This window comes from Meriones unguiculatus, chromosome 1 (assembly GCF_030254825.1).
Source record: "Meriones unguiculatus strain TT.TT164.6M chromosome 1, Bangor_MerUng_6.1, whole genome shotgun sequence".
Lineage (NCBI taxonomy): Eukaryota > Metazoa > Chordata > Mammalia > Rodentia > Muridae > Meriones > Meriones unguiculatus.
Genome location: NC_083349.1, coordinates 41661979 through 41683112, shown reverse-complemented (window position 1 = coordinate 41683112; position 21134 = coordinate 41661979). Strand labels below are relative to the sequence as shown.

The window sequence follows — 21134 nt, the reverse complement described above, 5'->3', positions numbered from 1 at the left end:
TGTTTTTGTAGGGGAAATGTACTTAGCTATAAGAAACAAGGGCGGAGCGCTGAAACAAGCCCATTGTAGTATTCCACTTGAAGGATGCTACAAAGCCCCAGTGAGTCTGTTGTCCTGATTAAACTCGTGCCACCCTGCCTCTCCAGGTTTTCATGAAGTCTCCTTCCTACATGTACTGCTGAGGGTATGGTCTGAAATATGAGATGGATAGTTGCTTGTTAAGTTTCATTCATTCTTTCATTCAACAAATGTTTGCAACTTTAACTCTCTCGAAAATAAGGCACCAAGGAGAACACATATAGCTGAGAGTTGTACCTGCCCTCAGTGAAGTCAGACTGCTGAAAAAGATGCCACAGTTAACAGGGAAGACACAGCTAACTAGAACTTAATGAACATTGTGGCAAAAGCTTCAGGAGAAATACCAACGAGATGTTTTAAAAGGTCAGAGAGGGTGGTGACAGTTTCTGGCTACACCAGGAAAAGCTTGGCAGAGTCTTGACCAGGGCCTCCATACAGGAGGTCTAGTGCAGGCTGTGATGATGTTCAGAGCCGGGTTACTGCTTGTTACCATATTGGCTGATGAGCCTGGCTTGCTCCCCATGCTTTAAGAAAGCAGAGCACCTTGACAGCAAGCACAACAAATGTGTGTCATAATAAGCAATTATTGATCAGGGAGACATTTTTATGGTGTTTTGGGAGTAACTGAATTATATGCACTGATGTGTTCAATTTTTAATTGTTTACCAGTTCACTGGGAGTAAAAATGGAGCAATAAAACAGATGATACCCTATTCCTTGATATCCCAGCTCTCCTTGAGCATGACCTTCCTGGAGAGTTGCCTTAATCACCCGGGAGGAAAGACAAAGTCCCGGGACTTTTATGATGTTGCCCATAACACCCATGAAATGTTTCACTGTCGCTGTGGATAATACAGCAAAAATAAACAGCACGTAAACACACTTAATCACTGGAGAGTTTGACTTACCACTGAGACGTGGAAAACATTCTGAAGTTAATCACCCCGACTTCATTTAGAGAAAACGACAGGGAAAATAGCGCTTAAAATCCTTACTGTCCCCCAAAAGATGCTATCAAACATAAATCCACACAGAATTATGAAGGTATATGAGAATTTGATATGTGAACACTGTCCCACGTTAACCATTAAGTCTGTGCCTATTTTCAAAACACATGAAACAAAAAAGATTAAAGAAGTGTTATCTTTAGATAAACTGGGCAGTTAGACATAAAACACAGGAAGGGATCTATTCAAAGAATGATCCAGTAGAAGAAACAGGTAAAGATTTCAAGTAAAAGAATGTATTTTCTGAGCTTGTGAGATGGCTCAGAAGGTAAAGGTGCTTGCCGCTAAACCTGATCACCTGAGTTCAATACCCAGGACCCATATGGTGGAAGAAAAAGGCTGCCTCCTGCAAGTCGCTCTGACTGACTTCCATACATATGTACACACACACACATACAACCAGAAAAAAGTAAATATATTTTCCAAAAAGGAGATCAGGTACTTTACATACTTCAGTCTTTCCCTTCTGAGCGATAAAAATTAGTCTAGACCTCTCTTCTGTCCTTCACAGCAGCACTATTTATCTGATTTAAACACCTGAATGATAGAACTTGAGTGGCAAATGATGAGAGTGGGAGGGAATGCGAGTGGCCATTACCCCCCCCACCTCTGCCCATTAAGTGGAATTCAAAGCCATTATGACAAAGAACAAGGGCATAAAAGTCTATCTCTAGGTATTACAGAGAAATGTAATAGCAGTCAGGAGATAATTGAGGGATAAAGGAGCTAACTAATTCAGTGCTTGACTGCATAGTTTTAGATGACAAAGATGTGTCCATGGAAGGCAAAGTGGCTTCATTAAGATCAGACCTCAGGAGAAAGCAGGCTGCCACCCATCCCCAAAGTGCAGAAAATATATGGTGTGGTTTGAGGGTTATTCCCTCGACACACTAATTGAAGTGTCTACTATATTTCATGTTTTTTATAAACATCATAAACAACAGTTAATGTTTACTCGATCATTACTATAGTAATACGATCTTTAAAAATCTCATTTCACGTACGATAATAAAATATGGGTGCACCTACATTTGTATATGCACTTTTTAAGGTTTTTACTTTATGGACATTGATGCTTTTGCTTGCACCATGTGTGTGCCTGTTGTCTGCAGAAGGCAGAAGAGGCCATCACATCCTCTGGACTGAGAGTTACTGATGACTGTGGGCTACCATGTGGGTGCTGGGAGCAGACCCAAGTGCTCTGCAAGAGCAGTCAAGTGCTCTTAACCACTGAGATATCTCCCCACTCCTTATATATGTAGTTTTAATATGCATATATATTAAATCACTATGTAGCCCAGGCTGGCTTGGAACTCACGATCTTCTAGCCACAGTCTCCCTAGTGCTAGAATTACAGGCATGTGCTACCAGGCCCAGCTGGAAAGAAGAGTTTTTAGGGGTTAAATTATAACTACATACACTCTATATAAATCTTAAAATTTCCAAAATCTTATCATCATCCTATGAGTATATAAATTACAGTGTCTGTGATACAAAATTATAATTTGCATCATCAAATTTCAGGAAATATTTTACAACATGGAGTTATCCTTTTATTAATCTTTATACAATATTAAAAACTGGTCTAATTTAAGTTACTTGTCAGTTCAGTGAATAAGTCAGAAAGCAGTATAAACTAGAATTTGTGAAATGAAGCTGTGTCTGCAAAGACTTACTGACTGATCAAAACTACATGAATGAAAAGAAGTTAAAATGTTGCAGATGGTTTCTGCTTCAGTTCATCAGTCTGGGTTCCTGCCCTAACTTTTCTCAGTGATGACTATGATAGGAACATGTAAGCTAAATGAACTTTTTTTTCCCCTAAATTGACTTTTGGTCAATGCTTTATCACAGCAATAGAAAGTAAACTCGGTCCTGTTCCAGTGAAACCACCAAACCACCATTCTATAAAACAGTGCAATCAACCACAGCAACAACAACCAAAAACTTCTCTATTTTATATTTTTATTTTTATCCATCTTTACTGTGGAGGTTTGAATAATAGTCTACCCTTCCCCAATATGCTCATATGTTTGAATACTTGGTCTCCAGTTGCTGGAGCAGTTTGGGAAGAATTAAGAGGTGTGGTCTTGATGGGGAAGTTGTGTCACTGGAGATAGGCTCTGAGTTTTCAAAAGACTTGGCCATTCCTGGTGTTCTCGTTCTGCCTCTTGCTTGAGGATCATGATGTGAACTCTCAGCTGTTCCTGACATCATGCCTTTGTCCTACCATCATAGACTCTAACCCTCTGAAACGGCAAATACAGTTATACATTTTCTTTTATAACTTGCCTTGGTCATGGTGCTTTGTTTGCCACAGCAATAGAAAAGTAACTAAACATTAAAACTGGTTGAATATCCCAGAAGCAGAAAGACACACATGGTATATACTCACTTATAAGTGGACATTAGACATATAATATAGGATAAACATACTAAAATCTGTACACCTAGAGAAGCTAAGCAAGAAGGAGGATCCTGGGTAAGATGATCAATCCTCACTCAGAAAGGCAAACAGGATGGACATCAGAAGGGAGAAAAACAGGGAACAGAACAGGAGCCTATCACAGAGGGCCTCTGAAAGACTCTACCCAGCAGGGTATCAAAGCAGATGCTGAGACTCATTGCCAAACTCTGGACAGAGCACAGGGAATCTTAGGAAAGAAGGGGGAGATAGAAAGACCTGGAGGTGACAGGAGCTACACAAGGAGAGCAACAAAAAATCTGGGCAATGGGTCTTTTCTGAGACTGATACTCCAAACAAGGACCATGCATGGAGATAACCTAGAACCCCTGCAGAGATGTAGCCCGTGGCAGCACAGTGTCCAAGTGGGTTCCATAATAATGGGAACAGGGGCTGTCTCTGACATGAACTCAGTGTTTGGCTCTCTGATCACCAACCCCTGATGGGGGAGCAGCCTTACCAGGCCTCAGAGGAAGACAATGGCCAGTCTTAATAAGACCTGATAGGCTAGGGTCAGAGGGAAGGGGAGGAGGACCTCCCCTATCAGTGGACTTGGGGAGGGGCATGGGAGATGTGGAGGGGGGGTGGAATTGGGAGGGGCTGAGGGAAGGGGCTACAGCTGGGATACAAAGTGAATAAACTGTGATTAATAAAAAATAAGTTAATTAAAAAAACACACAAAAACCTGGTTGAATAAAGTGTGCCATACATGTATTATGTAATCATTAGTCACTGTGCTGAGGAAGAATAATAAAAAATGAAGCTAGGGAATCCTCCCTTACTGTGAAAATTGAAATGCAGGCTAATAAATAGGGTTTGATTTAGCATTTATAGAAACATATATTCTAAGGAAACTTGACTCAAGGCCCATTATATGTCACTGTCAAGTATGGTTATCTACATAAAAAGAAATTCATTTAATTTTGTTTCTCTATAGTTTCTAAAATTTCTACCATGAGCATTCTAAAGTCTTTTTTTTTTTTTTTTTTTTTTTTTTTTAGTAAAATTTGTGGAAGATAGGAAAAAAAACAAGGGTCTGTACTGCCAGGAGTAGGGAAGAAGTACAGTGTGTCAAATAGAAAATAAATCTGAAAGCCAAATTTAGTCCAATGGACCTTTCTGTTTATTGTTCCTTCTTGGATTTCTTTTTAGAACTTTAAATACCCAGAAAAGTGCCTCTAATTATAACATTTTGAAGTTTGAGAACAACTTGTTCTGAAATCTCTCATTTATTAGCAGCAAGGCATAATCTAATTTGCCTGGCTGGCAAACTTTGTTTTCCACTTGCGTTAGAATGGAAGACAGACTGGCCTGTAGCTCAGCTGTAATTACTTTCTATATGTCATTTTTTTCTCCTCTGTAGCTACTGGAAACAGTATGCATACTGACATTACTAAAAAAAAAAAAAAATTAACACAAATTCAATGGCACACTTACAGAACTGGATAAAAACCAATGGCAAGAGTCTCTTATTATTTATTCTTGAGAACAGTAATTCCTACAAGAGTAGGGAAACGGGGAAGCTACTGTTTGCAAGCTGCTGTGTCTCAGAGGCTCTCTGGCAGGGATCTAGTGGTGTGTGCCTCAATCTGCAGGCAGCCTGCAGCCTACTTCCCCACACACATGTCCGCATATATATGCACATGCACTCATGGCAGGGATGTCCGTGTGTTCAAATGCTTCTCACAAAACTGTGCTGAGAAGGCCATTACTGTGGAGCTGGAAACCTCGGGAAAAAAGCCACAAAATGTTTGATTAACCCAGAGATAAAAATGCTCTCTGGATAAAAGACTAGCAAGTACTTAATTTTGGGGTCACAAGTTCCAATGACATCTTTGAATACGAGGCCAAGTTTCAAATCACTATCTTTTCTCTAGGAGTCCATCAAAATAATGATGATGATGATGAAACAAAAAGATGTATTTTTTTAAAAAATTACTTTTGTGAGACAGGGTCTTGCCATGCTGCTCAGACTGGTTTGAATTTTTAGGTTCAAAGCATCCTCCTACCTCAGCCTCCTGAGTAGTTGTAACTGTAGGTATACTTTTCCATGCCTAGCTAACAGACTGTTTTTCATGTTTAGAATGTGGTTTTCTTCCTAACTGAATAGATAAACAGACTGCAGTACATCTGAACAATGGAAGATTTTTTCCCCTGTGGTAATAGAAAATGTGGGATGAAGCCACGTGGGGACAGGATGAAGACAGGTGAAATCAAAGAGCATGAAGAAGACTTGTACAGACCAGGGAGGGTGGGAGCAGAAACAGGTGGAGCACTGGGATTTTCAGGGCAGCAAAACCTTTTTGTTTGATGCTGCAAGGGCAGAAGCATGTCATTATGCTTGTGTCAAAAGCCATCAAATCTAGCACTCAAAAATACAATGCTAGGACTGGGGGTGTAGCAGAGGGTGTACCCAGCATGACTGACACTCTGAGAGAGAGAGAGAGATGGGAAATCTCAAGGCTTTCTGTTCAGTTTTTCTGTAACCCTAAAACCCTTCCAATAAGTCACTTAAGTTGAAAAAAAATACTAACAATGCAAAATTTTCACTTAGATTAGCATTTATATAGAAAGAGGGGGCAAACTTACTTCCGGTTCACAATCAGCCACTCTCGAAAATAGGTCTGAACACAATCCCTGACGTGAGGATCCAGTTCAACTCTAATTAGGTGAGTAACAAGATAAAAACAGGTTATTACTGTGTGGAAGTGATAAAATAAATCCTTGCCATCATCAAGGGACACAATAACATTTCAAATCCATATCAGTAAGAATGTTAGAGATGTTCTTGCCCATTCATTTCAAGTGTATGAAGTATTCCTAAAACAATGACATTTGGGTTTTGATGTAATAAATATGTTGACATTTTGTGCTCTGTGAGTTTCTTTGTCATAGAGAATTGCTAAACCTCATCTATGCCTGAAAGCATTAAGACACAATTAGGGAGAAACAGCTATAATTAAATACCGAACATGAAAAATAAGTTCAAATAGTTATTTCTAACAGTTAAATTTTTCGTTCTTGTGTGATTTTGTTAGGGCATGTGTGTTTTCCATCTAGAAAGCCAAGAACAGCTGCCTTAGGCTTGGATGGCTTTGTGGACAAGGCTTTGGATTCCTGTCATACCTGCTGAGAAGTGTGCCATTAGAGATAAGTCTCCATATGTTTCACAGTCTTGAAATCAGAAAAAATGGTAGTACCAAAGCTTTTGGTATCGGTAGAAACACATTAGCAGTGGACGTACATATGCCTAAAAGCTCCAAGTTTTTTTTATCTGAATATTTTTTGAGATTATAATATATCATTTCCTCGTTTTCTTCCTCCAAATTCTCCCATGCTCTTATTCAAATTCACTGTCTCTTTTTCTTTGTTACACATATAAATGTACATCTGTGCAGACACATATATACACATATATATTCATAACTACAACTGTCTTGGTCCATGTAATGTTATTTGTATATGTGTGTTTTCAGGGCTGACTATTTGGTATTAGGTAAGCAATTGTTGTGTCCTTCCCTGCAGAAGACTGTTATTCTGGTCCTCAGCATTCCTTAGCTGCCTGTAGCTCTTTGTCTAGGGTTAAGGCCTCTGAGATTTCCCCATTCCAGGTTATACTATAGGCCTTCATTTTGTATTTGTAACACAGGGATGGTAGAATTTGGGTCTTGGCTACCCTCCACAGGCCCGCATGTTAAAGTGTTAGTCTCTGGCAGGACACAATCTTCAGGACATAGGGCCTCATGAAAGGCCTTGATCACTGGGAGCATGCCCTTGGAGGGGACTGCGGAACACTGCTCTCTTCTCTCCGTCTTCTGCAGCTGGCCTTGAAGTGGTGACAAATTACTTCTCCTCTGGGATCATCTCTTGTCACAATACTCTTTGCCACTAAAGGGCCAAAGCAATGCAGCTAACCAGCCCGGGCTGAAGTCTTCAAAATTGTGAGCCAAAATAAATGTTTCTCCTGTTGTCATGGGCATTTGTTACAGTAAAGGGAAATGGGCTAACACAGGGAGTAAGAGCAGAACTTGACAGCGGAGCTGCTATCAGTCCAAGACAAAATTCTGCAGAGGCCAGATGTGAGAAGTCTTGGCCCTGACTGCTCAAATCCCAGCCCCATTCCTCATTGACTTTGTAACCTTATGCCAGTCATTCAACCCTTCTGTCTCTCAATTTCCTCCCCTGCTAGTGGTAACATAGTAACAGCTCCAATTTAGAGACTCATGGTGAAGCTTTGATGCTAATGTGCAAAGTGCATGGCACACAGTGAAACCCTGTGCTAGTTCACACTTACGACATTTATTATGCACTGGGTACTGACTCAAGCACTTAACATGTATGGATTCAACAGGGCAGGCATTGCTGTTATTCTTGTTGTGCAGAACAAGGTGATAAGGAAATTAACCCATAGACCAAGTGGCCAAGCTGGGACCTGGAGGGCCCAGCTCATGACTACCACAGATCACTACTTAACATAGGTTCTGAGTGAGGCACAAAGTGTTCACGTAGAGTCACTAGTGTTTACTCTCATGGTGACCAGAATGCCTTCCCCTGCCTGCCTTGCTTACACAGAAGACTTCGGCAGGAACTGAGATGGTAGTTGCCTTAAAGTCATCAGAGAGGTAAACGTTTACTATAAGTCATAACAACAAAACAGTATCTCACTCACAAATTGGATCTAGGAAAACCTGCCTTCTTTATCATAGTTTTAAAAGACCTTCTCAGGCTGGAGAGATGGCTCAGAGCACTGCCTGCTCTTCCAGAGGTCCTGAGTTCAATTCCCAGCACCCCCTGGTAGCTCACAACCATCTATAATGAGATCTGGTGCCTTCTTCTGGCATGCAGGCATACATCCAGGCAGAACACTGTATACATAATAAATAAATGAATCTTTTTAAAAAGTCCTTTTCCCTCTAAACTTCTTGTATTTTATACCAGTTCTTCCAAGATAACGGCCACATTTAAAGATAACTAAGCATAAAAATTCACACAAATAAATAATGTGACTCTACCTAAGATGAAAAAAATGTTTTCAATATTAAAACCATGCCTGAGTAAACGGTCTGACACTAGGGAAAAGGTTTCTCAATTATGACTGAGATCTTGGTTTTTTGTTTGTTTAGCTTTCTTTGGAAATGGTATTTCCCACACAGAATGGAGCAGCACATATGGCTAGCTTGCTATGTGAAGGAAAACTGATCCAAGAAGAGAACAAAGGGACTTCCCACATCCCAGTTGTCCAGTCACCTTCTACTGTGCTGACATGACCTAACACAGCAACACCTCACTGCAATGCTCGCAGGCATCAGGTCTCATGCTCTCCTTTCTGGGACTTTTTGGAGGAAATAAGAAGACTCAAAATGTTCAAGGGAGTATGAATCTTAATTTTGGTTTAAAAATGAATGAAAATAAAAGCTTGCTCAAAATTTCCAAAGAGACGGGGGTGTTCCTCCTACTGCTGCTTACATTTCATTCAGATGTGAGTCCATGGCTGCCGGACACTGAGAACTAATGCTCATACCATGCTCAGCAACTCAGCTCTAAACAGTTATTTGAATATTCATGCTTCCGCTGTGTCTCCCCTACGTGAAACTTCTGCAAAAGAAGGAGTTTCCCTTCCTCATCTTTTTATCTCAGGACACAACAGATACTTAAGAAATGTGCGTGGAAACTTAGGTTAGTAACTGGATCCAGGCCTTTGTGTGGAAATGTTTTAAAATCTCTTTTCATTTAGTGTGTGTGGGTGCGTGCGTGTTCGTGTACATATATGTGGTAATGAGAGGACCACCTGAGTGAGTCAGTTCTGGTAACTGAGCTCAAGTTGTCAGGATGGCAGCCAAACTGCTAAGCTATCTTACTGGCCCATAAAATGCTTCTGATAGAGACATTTCAACACTTGTCATAAGACTCTCGACAATGCAAATAGAGGCCATGAGGCTTCTTGTGATGTGACTAGCCCATAAGCACTAAACTGGCACACAGCAGTCCATTTCTAGGACTCTTTTGGACTGTCCATCCCATGCCACTGCATCCCTTGTACTGTCTTAGTTCCACAAGGTTTTCCAAAGCCTTTGGCTAAACCAATTTAGAAACTGTATGTCTGCCTACCATGTGTGAGGTCTGTGCTAGGTGCTCAGCACCACAGAACAGACAACAAACAAACAAATAAACTGCCTACATCTAGGTAGCAACACTTTATGTGCTGTATATATTAGTGGACTGAGTAACTCTGCTCCTTTTAAAATTACAAATGTGAGACTACGTGTGCTTGTGAGTGTCTGTGTGTGTGTGTGTGTGGTGTGTGTGGTGTGAGCGTGGAGGCAGTGAGCACATGTTGTGTGTCTCCCCCACTTACTCTTTAGATTTTGAGGGAGGGTCTCTCAGTGAACCTGGAGCCCCAGGGATACTCTCTGCCACTCTAGACCGAGCACGTACTTGTCACCGTGCCTGGTCTTTTCTGTGGTTGCTGAGGGGCTGAGCTCAGGTGCTCGTGCTCAGAGAGCAAGCACATCCCCATGTGAGCCTCCTCCCCGGGCCCGGAAATATTTTCGCAATTGAAAAGATCATTAACTTCTTATAACGCTAGGGATCAAAGACCCTGCCCTTGCCCATGGTGGACAAGCATTTTACCACTGTGCGGTTGCCCATCCCCCATCCCCAGCCCGGCCCAGAGTTTGCCTCTTTTCAAGAGTCCTTCAAAGCTGGTGTGCTTCTGCACACCTATGACCCGAGCACACTTCGCAGGCACAGGCAGGAGGGCGGTGACTTTGAGTCCATCCAATCTACAGAGACCCTGTTTCAGGAAACAAGAAACAAGAAACAAAGAAACCGAGGTTCCGAATCAGCACCCTTCCCCTCTCGTATTTCAAGAAAACAATTTACCCTTCCTCCGGCAGAGAGGGCTGCAAAGTCCTGCATTCCTTGGGTGTGAACGCCACATGCAAGTAGTCATCGGTGAGGTCCCCCAGCTCCTGGGCCAGCTCCGCATCCAAGCTGTTCAAGTGTGTCATCACAAGCCCTTCGAAGTCCACCGGCTCCACTGGCTCATAAAGCTGAGGCTGGAGGGACAAGGAGGGAAAGAGCGCCGTTCCCACCAGGCTTCCTGGTGCAGCACACAGACGTACAGGCACGAGGGTGAGGGCGGTGGACAGCTGCCCTGCCCTCCCCTTCAACTCAGTGTTTTCACTTTTAGCCTAAATGAAGCGACTGGAGAAGCTGTCAAACTGCGGTGGTGACAGCGGAGGTAAAGAAAGGCAGTAGCAGAGAGTCAAGTCTCAACACGATGAGTAATTAAAATCACACCCCAAGGCAGAATTTTTTCCTCTGCTTAATTGCAGCTTGATGAGGAATCCTGAGGAGATCCAAAATGAGATCACAGGCTTTGAGGAATTTTTATAATTCCTCCTGCAAAAGCTCTCTGAGGCCATGTTTTGTTTACCCAAACACAGTGAAAAAGAGAAAGAAGGCAACTTTCCAGAAACTCAGGCAAGCAGCGCTCCTCTGGCTGTGTGCTCAGAAGCAGTGTTTCCCTTGGCCTGAGAGTCTACACACTGCTGCTCGGAGCCAGTGCTCTAGACACAATCCCAGCTGACACGCAGCCAGGCTTGAGGCGAAACCCTTCTAGCACTGAGACTTCCAAACAGTGCTGGTTGGGAAGAAACTCGCTGAACTGAAGCTGGGTGAGCAAACCCTAAGTGTCTGCTGAAGAAAGCTGTCCTGTCTTCATTTCGTCCTCCCCCACACAGGGAGGGAGAGGGAATACTAGACAGGATAGAAACCCAGGGTAACTGAAACAGTGGTGCTCTTCAGTTGGTAGTATTAAGATCTGGCAACCCTTGCCAGTCCCTATTAAACAAAATATATTTTCTAGCCCGTGGCAGGCAAAGATCCAGGAACCACTGCCTAAGGCCTGGAGAGTCACCTAGACCAAGGAGATTGGCACAACAATAACAAAGCAGTAACGGGAGAGGATGCAGCTCCCTCAGAGGATGCAGCTCCCTCAGAGGATGCAGCTCCCTCAGGTGTTCCTTTAAGGCAGGCAGATGGTGTGGAGTCACCAGCCCAAGTGAACACTGTTCTCCTCAATCCCAAAAGCATCACAAAACAAAAGCCCCAGATTCCAGGCCTGTCCTATGGGAGGGCAGGTCTGGAAGAAGTGCTGACAAAACTGGTTTTTCATCCCCTTGAGTCCACATACCAGCAGGCTTCAAGCTGGGGTGGAGAAACAGTGCTGTTGAAGAGGCAAAGGGCAAAAAGATTCCAGAGTGTAACTACGGCTTTCCCTGTCCTCTTCCCAACTCTCCTGTCTTGGTGGTAATGGAGACAGGAATAACTTAACACCAGAGAGAGAGGACACAGCTGCCTGCAGTGGCTAGTCTTACCTATCAGCTTGACTACATCTGGAATCAACTCCCAAGCAGCTGGACACACTGGTGAAGGGGTTTTCTTGACTGGATCATTTGAGATGGGAAGATACACCTTAAACCCAGATCATTTGAGGTTATATGACTCACCCTAAATCTGGGCCACACCTTCCAGTGGCGGCCCACAAAAAGGACATGGAAGAAGGAAGCTTTTACTTGCTTGCCATCACTCTCTCTAGAAAAGTCACCTATCCCATTGCTAAGGGATTACTTTTCTGGAATTAGAACCTACTTCTTTTAAGATTCCAAAGTATACTGAAGACCAGATGAGAATCCAGTCTTGTGAACTGAACACCTACTAGACTCTTGGCACTTCTGTCAAAAGACAGCTACTGTTGGACTAGCTGGACCATAGCCTATAGTGGACTTTAATAATCCCCTTTAAGTATATAGCTATCCATTCCACCAATTCTGCTCCTCTACGGAACCATGACTAAATACACTGTTCTACTTTGGCCCAGGTCTTTAAGATGGCTCACTTACTTTAAGACGGCTCATTGTTAGCAGGACGAAATGGAGGCAGAGTAGAGGGTTAGAGAATGGATCTCAGTAGCTGAGAGCAAAGAGCTTCCTTTGGTCATCAGGTGGGAAGAAGACAGGAAAATCTCCCCTGGTTCTGGCTGCACCCTGAAGTCAGCTGAGGAAGAGACCACGGTCCTCATGAAAGGACTGTCCAAATCAACCTCACTGGAACCCAGTGGAATATGTTAATTATCCTCAGGTTCAGATGGTTTAATAATTTGCCATTGGTCACATGGCTAGGAGCAAGCACATTTGGAATTCAAATATAGCTAGGCTGTGTTCTTAACCACTATAATTTTGATTCCAGAGAACCAGTATTCCTAAGATAACTAAACACAATGTAATAGTTAAGTGTGCACCAAAACAAGTTAAAAATTTATTTACAACAACCCGCAGATTCTGCTCAGAACTTCTCAGAGGATTGGATGCTCAAATATAATAGTAAATAAATGAATGACAGGCATGGGTTTATCAAGAGGAACTCAAGCACAAATAATGAAATGCATTGCCAAACAAATGTGCTTAATGAATGAGCATTGAGCACTGGAAATAGAAGCCTCATAGAAAAATGTATCTGTGTACAACTGTCAGAGAAAAAAAAGTCCAGTTCGGCTAAAATAAAACAACTTGCTATGGTCCTGAACCTTGAAGCTCTAAAGGTGAAAACTCAATAACTTTTACAGGGAGATGGTCCAGAGACCAGGGGTAGATAATGATTTGTTCCACCATCTGGCAAGTGCTCACTAAGCATCTACTCAATCTGGTTCTAGGAAAGAGAGGAGCATGGAGCTGCCCTCTAACCAACCACTGAATAATGATATTTAACCTTCTCAAATGTAAATATACACAATAGAAGATAAACTCAAACTCTTGATGTCTGAACATAGTCCAGGGGTGGAACAGGCTGTAAACCCAAACTGCAAGGATGGAATCATTGCTAGACTATACTTCTCATGGGACACGTCAGCTGCCACTTTAGTAATTTCTCTCCTTATTTCTATACTGAAACTGACAAGGCAAAGAGTCTGCTCATTTCAGTGTGACATAAACTCATCTTAACAGTAGTAATGGGTGAAGAGACTTTAAGTTCTCTTAACTCGATTGACCTTCAAGCCGTTTCCTCTCTTGCAAGTTCAAATAATAGCCAGGAATCTAACAATCAAACAATAGTCCAGAATGTGTTCTGTAGAACATCTATAACTGCGATCTCACAAGCAGGTTTTACCATGAGGCAGTCGACACACACAAAGGGATAAATAAGTGTATACACAGTGCCCACAAGTATGTGTGCATACACACACATTCTTCAAATACTGAAGAGCTAACAGCTACACTACAGTGCATGAGGGATGAAGTCTGAGCAGAAGGTAAGGTAGCAGCTAAGATGTATCTTTAGCTCTTTGGCTTTCAGAGGCCCAAGTCTTTCCTTGACTATTGTGCTTTCTTTATTCTTCGGTGGAGCCATGTATCTTCCTAATCAGCAGAGAACAACGAGGAGCTTAAATGCTGTGATCCAAAGCGATTTGAAGAAGATTATCACTGTTCAAGGCCTGGGGTGGAGGGTGCTCTCTTGATGGTCAGGAAGCGAAACAACAGCTCCACTCCAGCCATGGGGTTCCCATCTGCTCTGCTTTCCTCCCTGACAACCATCTCCATGAAGCTCAGGCTTGCCTAGGCCAGCGCTGCCAGGAGCTTCCACCAGTTATCTGCATTTGGATGGACACTTTGTGTCCTCACATATGACTTGGTAATGCTGCTGTAGCTACAGTTTCCCCCGTAGCCCGCTCTGCTTCCTGGGTGTTTCTGGGCATGCCACATGCTCTTGCCTTGCAGACTGGACACTGGTCCCTCCTTCTGCCTGGGATACCTTCCCTTGACAACTGAGCACTCCCTGAGCATCTCTATCCAGACAGAGATCTTGGAGACCACCCTGCCTAAAATAGCATCTCATTTGTGTCACTGCTCCCTTTGCCTGTTTTATTCTTCGTAACCCTTCCTGCCCTCATCCCAGCTGACATCACTTACTTGTTTAATCCCACCTCCTACTCCAAAATGTTTCACAAGAAGATGGGTCCTTTATTACATTCACAATTGTTACCCATAGCTCTTAGAGCAGTTGCAGTACTCAGTAAGACCCAAAAAACACTTCCTTAACAGATGAAAAAAGACAGTCACCACTCTACACTTGGCAAGCAAAGCTAAAGGCAGAAACTTGCCTCCACCCTCAATGGTTTCAAAGTACTTCATGACCTAAAAGAAGCTCATCTCCCTGCCTCCAGCAACGGAAATCTTCCGCTGATGCCACTGTAGATGCTGAGATAGCATCATGACCACCAATCTGTTTTTTTTTTTTTTTAAATAAATCAGATATATGTATGCACAGGCATAAGTGGTGTATGCATGTGTGGAGCCCAGAGCTCACCCTGAGGCTTGCCTCAGAAGCCATCTACTTGTTTTGGGAGGCAGGGTCTCTCCCAGGGACATGGAATTAATATATTAGGCTGGGTTAGCCAGTGAGCCCCAGGAATGCTCTTGTCTCTACCTTCCACATGCTGGGAGTGCAAGTAGGTGCCACCACACCTGGCTTTTTACATGGGTCTTGAGGACTGAATTCATGTCCTCATGCTTGAGTGGTAAGCACTTTATACACCGAGCCATCTCCCCGGCCTGTCTCCATCCCTGTTTACAGTGACCAAAAGAAGTGTCTGCTCTGCATGCAAAGTACCTGCCACACCTTCCATCTTATCCTCCACGGTGAACGAGCACAGGGAACTACACCAAGCGCTGCATTTTCTATCATGTCCCCCAGCACAATCGACAACACAGAGCAGCCAACTCTCAGGAAAAATGAAGTGAAGAAGAACAGCATCAGAGGCACAAAGGAGGCTCCCAGTTAAGAAGTCTGCCAGCTGCAGTTAGTTTAATTCTGAGGACTCGGAGAGGGTATAAATACCAGAGCCGAGAGAGAGAGAGAGAGAGAGAGAGAGAGAGAGAGAGAGAGAGGGAGAGAGAGAGGAAAAATAAGGATGCTTCAAGGAGACAGATGTAGAAAGAAGGCTGCTGGTTCTGCTGGACTGCTGGATATCCTAACACCTGAGATTGGTATTTTCCCAAAGAACCCAGCGATCCTAACCAGCAGGAACTAAGTCTAAAGAGGTCTATGTCCCCTGTCCCTTCCAACCTTTTTTCTCTCCGACCTAGGGTCAGGGGCGTTAGAAGGGAGGTAGAGGTATAAGAAACACCAAATAAATTAGAGTTTAAAAGCTAGTGCCTACAGAAGTGAGCACCCAAGCTGTTCTTAGCTAGCAAAGAAAAGGGGTGCTGTATCTCACAGAATACAATGTACACACAGGAAGGAATGCTTCTCGGGCATAAGACCTCTTTAAGACATGAATATTAGGGGCTGGAGAGATGGCTCAGCTGGTAAGAGCACTGTTTGCTCCTCCTGAGGCCCTGAGTTCAACTCCCAGCAACCACATGGTAGCTCACAACCATCTACAGTGAAATCTGATACCCTCTTCTGGCATCCAGGGGTACATGCAGATAGAGCACTCATTCATAAGATAAATAAATCTTTTTTTAAAAAAAACATAAATGTTAGACACACAAACATTTCCTGTAGCCATGGTGCTCAACCATGTGCATGCTTAGGATGTAGCTTTTTTACATTCTTTACTTCATCCAGAGCTGTTCCTTCCACTTCACTTCAGACTTTCTATTTTGTTTTTGTTTTTAATTTTTTTTATTTTTTTATTTTTTTTAATTTTTCATCAATTACACTTTATTCATTCTGCATCCCCCCATAAGCCCCTCCCTCCTCCCCTCCCAATCCCACCCTCCCTCCTCCCTCTGCATGCATGCCACTCCCCAAGTCCACTGATAGGGGAGGTTCTCCTCTCCTTTCTGATCTTAGTCTATCAGTTCACATCAAAAGTGGCTGCATTGTCCTCTACTATGGCCTGGTAAGGTTGTTCCCCCCCCCCCCCAGGGGGAGGTGATCAAAGAGCAGGCCAATCAGATTATGTCAGAGGCAGTCCCTCTTCACATTACTATGTAACCCAATTGGACTCTGAACTGCCCTGGGCTACATCTGTGCAGGGGTTCTGGGTTATCTCTATGAATAGTCCTTGGTTGGAGTATGAGTCTCTGGGAAGTTCCCTGTGTTCAAATTTTCTGGTTCTGTTGCTCTCCTATTTTGTTTTTAAAGATAGTGTATTTTCCTCCATAAAAATGGACTTAAAGTTATTGACCACCACACAGATCTTCAATCCTCCTTGCTGCTTTAGAGCACAGATCCCACCCTTTCTTCTATGTACTTACTATACCTTCTACTTTTACTAACCAGAGAAAAGGCTTTATACTTTTCAGGGTTTTGTTTTTAAAAATACAAACAGCAGGTGTAGAGTTGTTTGCTTACATAGATGGCTAGCACCAGAAGTCTGGTTAACTTGCTCCTATGACAGTGGCAGTGGAGAATGCCAAACCTGGTGGGCATCTCAGCCCAGGACATGGGATGGCCAGAGGCCTGTCTCTAGACCTGTTCTCAAAGGCCTTTGACAGAGTGTCAGGCAGACCCAATCCACCATTGTATCTGGAAAACTCATTCGAAATGACAGATCTTCTTCATATTAAAACATGCAAAATGTAAAAGTAGTTTATTGAGCTGGTGAAATGGCTCAGTGGGTTAACGGTTCTTGCCCTGAAGTCTGAAGGCCTAAGTTCAATCTCTAGGATCCATGTGGTAGAAGAGAGGACAGGCTTCTGCAAGTTGAACTCTGACCTCCACTGGCATGTATACACATGTGCACACAAAATTAAGGTAATTTTTTAAAAAGAAGCATATCTGTTTTGAAAATATTTTGTATACACAGTCACCACAGCAGGCATTTATAGCTAGCATTAAAACAAAAACTGAATAAAACAAAGGCGACTACATCAAATGCACTGCCTCCCACTCACATATTAGTCATACGCCAGACGACTGTATTTTATGAGGATTACAAACAGGGGTAGCATGTAGTCCTTGCTTACCATACATCTACAACACAGAGCATGCAGGGCAACAAAAGAAACCACTTCTCTGTATATACCTTCTGCTATTTGGAATCCACTTCCACCCGAGAATCTTTAAATGACTCTCAACCTGTGTCTTTGGGGACCTGTCAACATCCTGAAGCAATGTTAAATAGTGTTGGTTGCTACCCTTTGGGATTCTGACTTTGCTATTCTGCAGGGGCATGGCTAGAAGTATGAGAAGCTGAGTGTTTCTAACAGATCATCAGGGCCGATGACCCATCTCCGGGGTTTTCTCAGCTGCTTTAGCAAGTGTTTGCCTCGGATCACATTAAGGATCTTCCTTCTGAATGTCCATCACATTTGAAGCCAGAGTGGGCCCTATGGATTACTTGTCTCCCCAAAGAGATCACAAAGCCTCACAGAGCTGGAATAATCTATTTATCTCTTAATGATCCAAGCACCTAAGACAACAACATTACCCACTATTTCCACAGGCTCTACTTCAGAACTCTTTGTCGACACTGTGGAGGTAACATCAGGTGCCAAGTTTTAAGAAGAGGGAGCTGAAATCTTTAAAGGGAGTAAGTGTCTTGTCCCAAGTTATACAGCCAACAATTGACAAACCCCTTCCACCTTCAGCTCACCTGGCCCCAAACTCTTTACTCTTGCAAACAGCAATGACCTCTTGCTGACTGGTTCTACATGGCTGTACTTCCATTAAATACGTATTTTTAAACAATCATTTATATGAGGTTATGGAAGTGCTTACATTACTTAAAGCAAAATAAATGGTCAAAATGCACCCGGTTTTAATTTTTAATTCGCCAAAGTAATGCAACAAGCAGTCCACACCACAGCCTCTGACTTAAGATGCTTTCTAAAGCTCTCTCCAGCAGGGTAAGAGTTTTTACCTAAGTTACTCCAGTCCCTTGCTAAAAGGACTCTTACTAAACGTTCCCCTATTTACCTAAGGAAAGGAATATTCTCAAAGTAAAGGGAAGTCGCCTTGTAACTCGGTGAGTTCTCCTGGGAGCCTTGTCTGAAAGGATGGCTGCAGCGAGGCACAGCCACACTTTCCCAAGCTGTCCCATGAGGGCAGCTGAAGCCAGGAAGCTGGGGCTTTCTAAACAACATGAGATTTTAGAAGGTAGATCAGGCATCTTTGACTCCCACAAGTAGAAGAAACAGGGCAAGAGTGTGCCAAGCTGGAAGGGAGAGTTGTGAGGAGGGGAAGGCCGAGGAGGCTACAGGGGACCAAGCAAGAATAAGAAAATTTGAGGAACGGTTCTATACAAACTGGTCAGTATTGAATGATGGCAAATGGAAAAATGATTCTTATAGCTAGTATTTTAACCTTTGCCCCCACTTCCTTCATACCTCTGCTAGTTACAAGACAAACAGCTAAGTCACTTGTTAATCTGACTTCCCAGCCATTGAAGTAACTCATCAAAATTTACTTTTGTCAAAACCTCCTAAGGAGACAGCAAACTATGGGAAGAGGCCACTTGCAAATATCACACTTTCTCCTTTATAACTTTCCGTTTAACAAGGATTTCTCCTACAGTTACGAAAGGCTATGGTGTTATCACAAAGGCTGATAAGGAGACAAGGGGTTAACCCTGCAAACTTCCTTGAGAACCTCTTTTCTGTGCCCACACTATTTCCCCAGCAGCTGTTTCAGAGTGCTCTAGTCTTCACACTTTTTGAAGGCAAGCCCGAAAGCTCCCCACATTGTTTAAAATTTAAAAGCACATCTAATCACTTTTTAACAAAATGGTGCACATTTTGAAATACAACCTGAATCAGAAAACACCCAGTCTGGCTTATATGTGATGGATCTCAGTGCACTTATACCGAGAACATGGGCACCACAAACTTTTGACTGTAACCTAAGTTTTGAAGCAGACAGGAAAAGACAAATAAAAAGAGTGGCCTAGCAAGGCTCCTAGGTCATAAATAGGGTTCTCAGAAAGATGTCACCACAAAGGAACCTCTCACAGTGAAGATGCCATATATTTGTCAGTACTGTTTCATTAATGACACAACACATAAGCTAGCTATCCTTCTGAAATAACCAGAAATCGCTCCAGTAAAACATACCTGAAGAAACACAGTTAACGCAGCAGGGAAACTGTCACAGGCGACAAGATGGCGCATACAGGAAACAGGCGAAGGTTACAAAATTTCTTAGAGCAGAAGTGGTTTTGAAGTAATAACTAGAAACAAAAAATAACCTAACCTTCTCAAGATAACCGCTAGATGAGCCAGAGAGTGTGGCTGTGGGCTGTGCTGTGTGAGGAAGTGAAGGCAGGGCAGGCTCAGCTTGCTCAAAGGAAGCGACACCCACTTCTGGGTTATAAACGGTCTTGTTCAAGATGGTTTTGCCTCACCTGGCACCCATCTGGCCTTCAGCCCTTAAATAATAGGATTCACATATATAATCACCAGTTGATTAGTTATGTCAAACGGTAGGCACCTTGAAATGGGGGATGTTATATTTTAAAACTAAAGATTTGTCCCCCACCATGTGACAGATTCCACCAGCGTAAAGTTCCAAGCAGGTCCACCTACAACCACAGCAAGGTTCAGTGATCACCTGAGGTGGGATTTAGGGGATGCAAAAAGGTATGAGGGAAAGTGCTCTAGACTTTGACTGGGTAGAAGTTAAATGACTAATAAACTGCCCAGATTCACCAAACGGTGATCCTAACACTGATAAATTTCATAGTATGTAGATTTAACTTCCAAGAAAATTATGTCAAAAGAAAGATTTGTAACTTCAGCTTTTGAGATTTGTCACCTAAAAATTTCCAAGCAAAATATGCTAGAGCTCATGGTCAGTTTCTAGGCTACCCCCTCACCCCACATATGACCTATGACTGGGATGGGTATGAGTAGCCTGAAAGCCCCCTGACTAGAGAACATCAGAACCCACAGTTCTGTGTTCTCTCGTTCTATACATGCCCTGGCTGACAGAAGGAGATGCTTGGTGCCTAAAGGAAAGCAGAAGTTATGACGCAGTAGGAGAAGAATGCTTGGTGCTAAATGAGCGAAGGCTAGCAGGGCGGGGGAGGGGAGTTAGTTTAGATGTTGCACACTTCTGCCCCTGACCACAGGCCAATCAAATCTGTAACACATACTTACTAGTTGAAGGGAGGGGAAACCAGACGTGCTGATGCTGTGCCGATGGAACTGTCCAAGGTTGGGGGGGAGCGTAAACTGCTTCCTTATTTCTGATGATGAATACCTTGAATTAAAATAGAAAAAACTACAAATGAAGTTATTATTAAAAAAAAAACAAAACACGCTGCAATTGCAGTGCAGTCCTTGGCTGAGGAGTGAGAAGAACTGACTGAAATACCTCAGTGTACTATGGAGTTACAAATAAAATAAATAAGACTTAAATTTAATCATGACAACATATAAGGCATGATTATTTGGCTCCCAGCCTTCTGTGTGATGCACAGAGATGGGCAGGAGTTTGGTAATTGTGGCCATCACTTCTCCCTCCACAAAAGTACCATTTTCTTTCAAAATGCCCCTACTCACCTGTGCACTGCTTAGGCAGAAATATGGACCGAGAAGACAGGCCTACTGGATCACCCTCTTAGCATTTATCGTGAG

General features: G+C 42.9%; 1 protein-coding gene across 3 annotated transcripts in view; it reads right to left on the bottom strand.

The window, feature by feature from the left end:
- The window catches only part of Dock8 (dedicator of cytokinesis 8), a 203293-nt gene that overhangs the window by 135163 nt on the left and 46996 nt on the right, over positions 1-21134 (bottom strand). The window contains exons 2-4 of one of the 3 annotated variants that reach the window (XM_021627643.2): positions 20655-20757; positions 10432-10607; positions 6139-6210 (exon numbers count right to left, since the gene is read on the bottom strand). In XM_021627643.2, coding sequence (XP_021483318.1) covers positions 6139-6210; positions 10432-10607; positions 20655-20757 — 351 coding nt within the window. Of the gene's footprint in view, positions 1-6138; positions 6211-10431; positions 10608-12455; positions 12665-19610; positions 19725-20654; positions 20758-21134 lie in introns of those variants that run through there. The other 2 variants (XM_060387841.1, XM_021627649.2) reach the window with 2 other exon arrangements.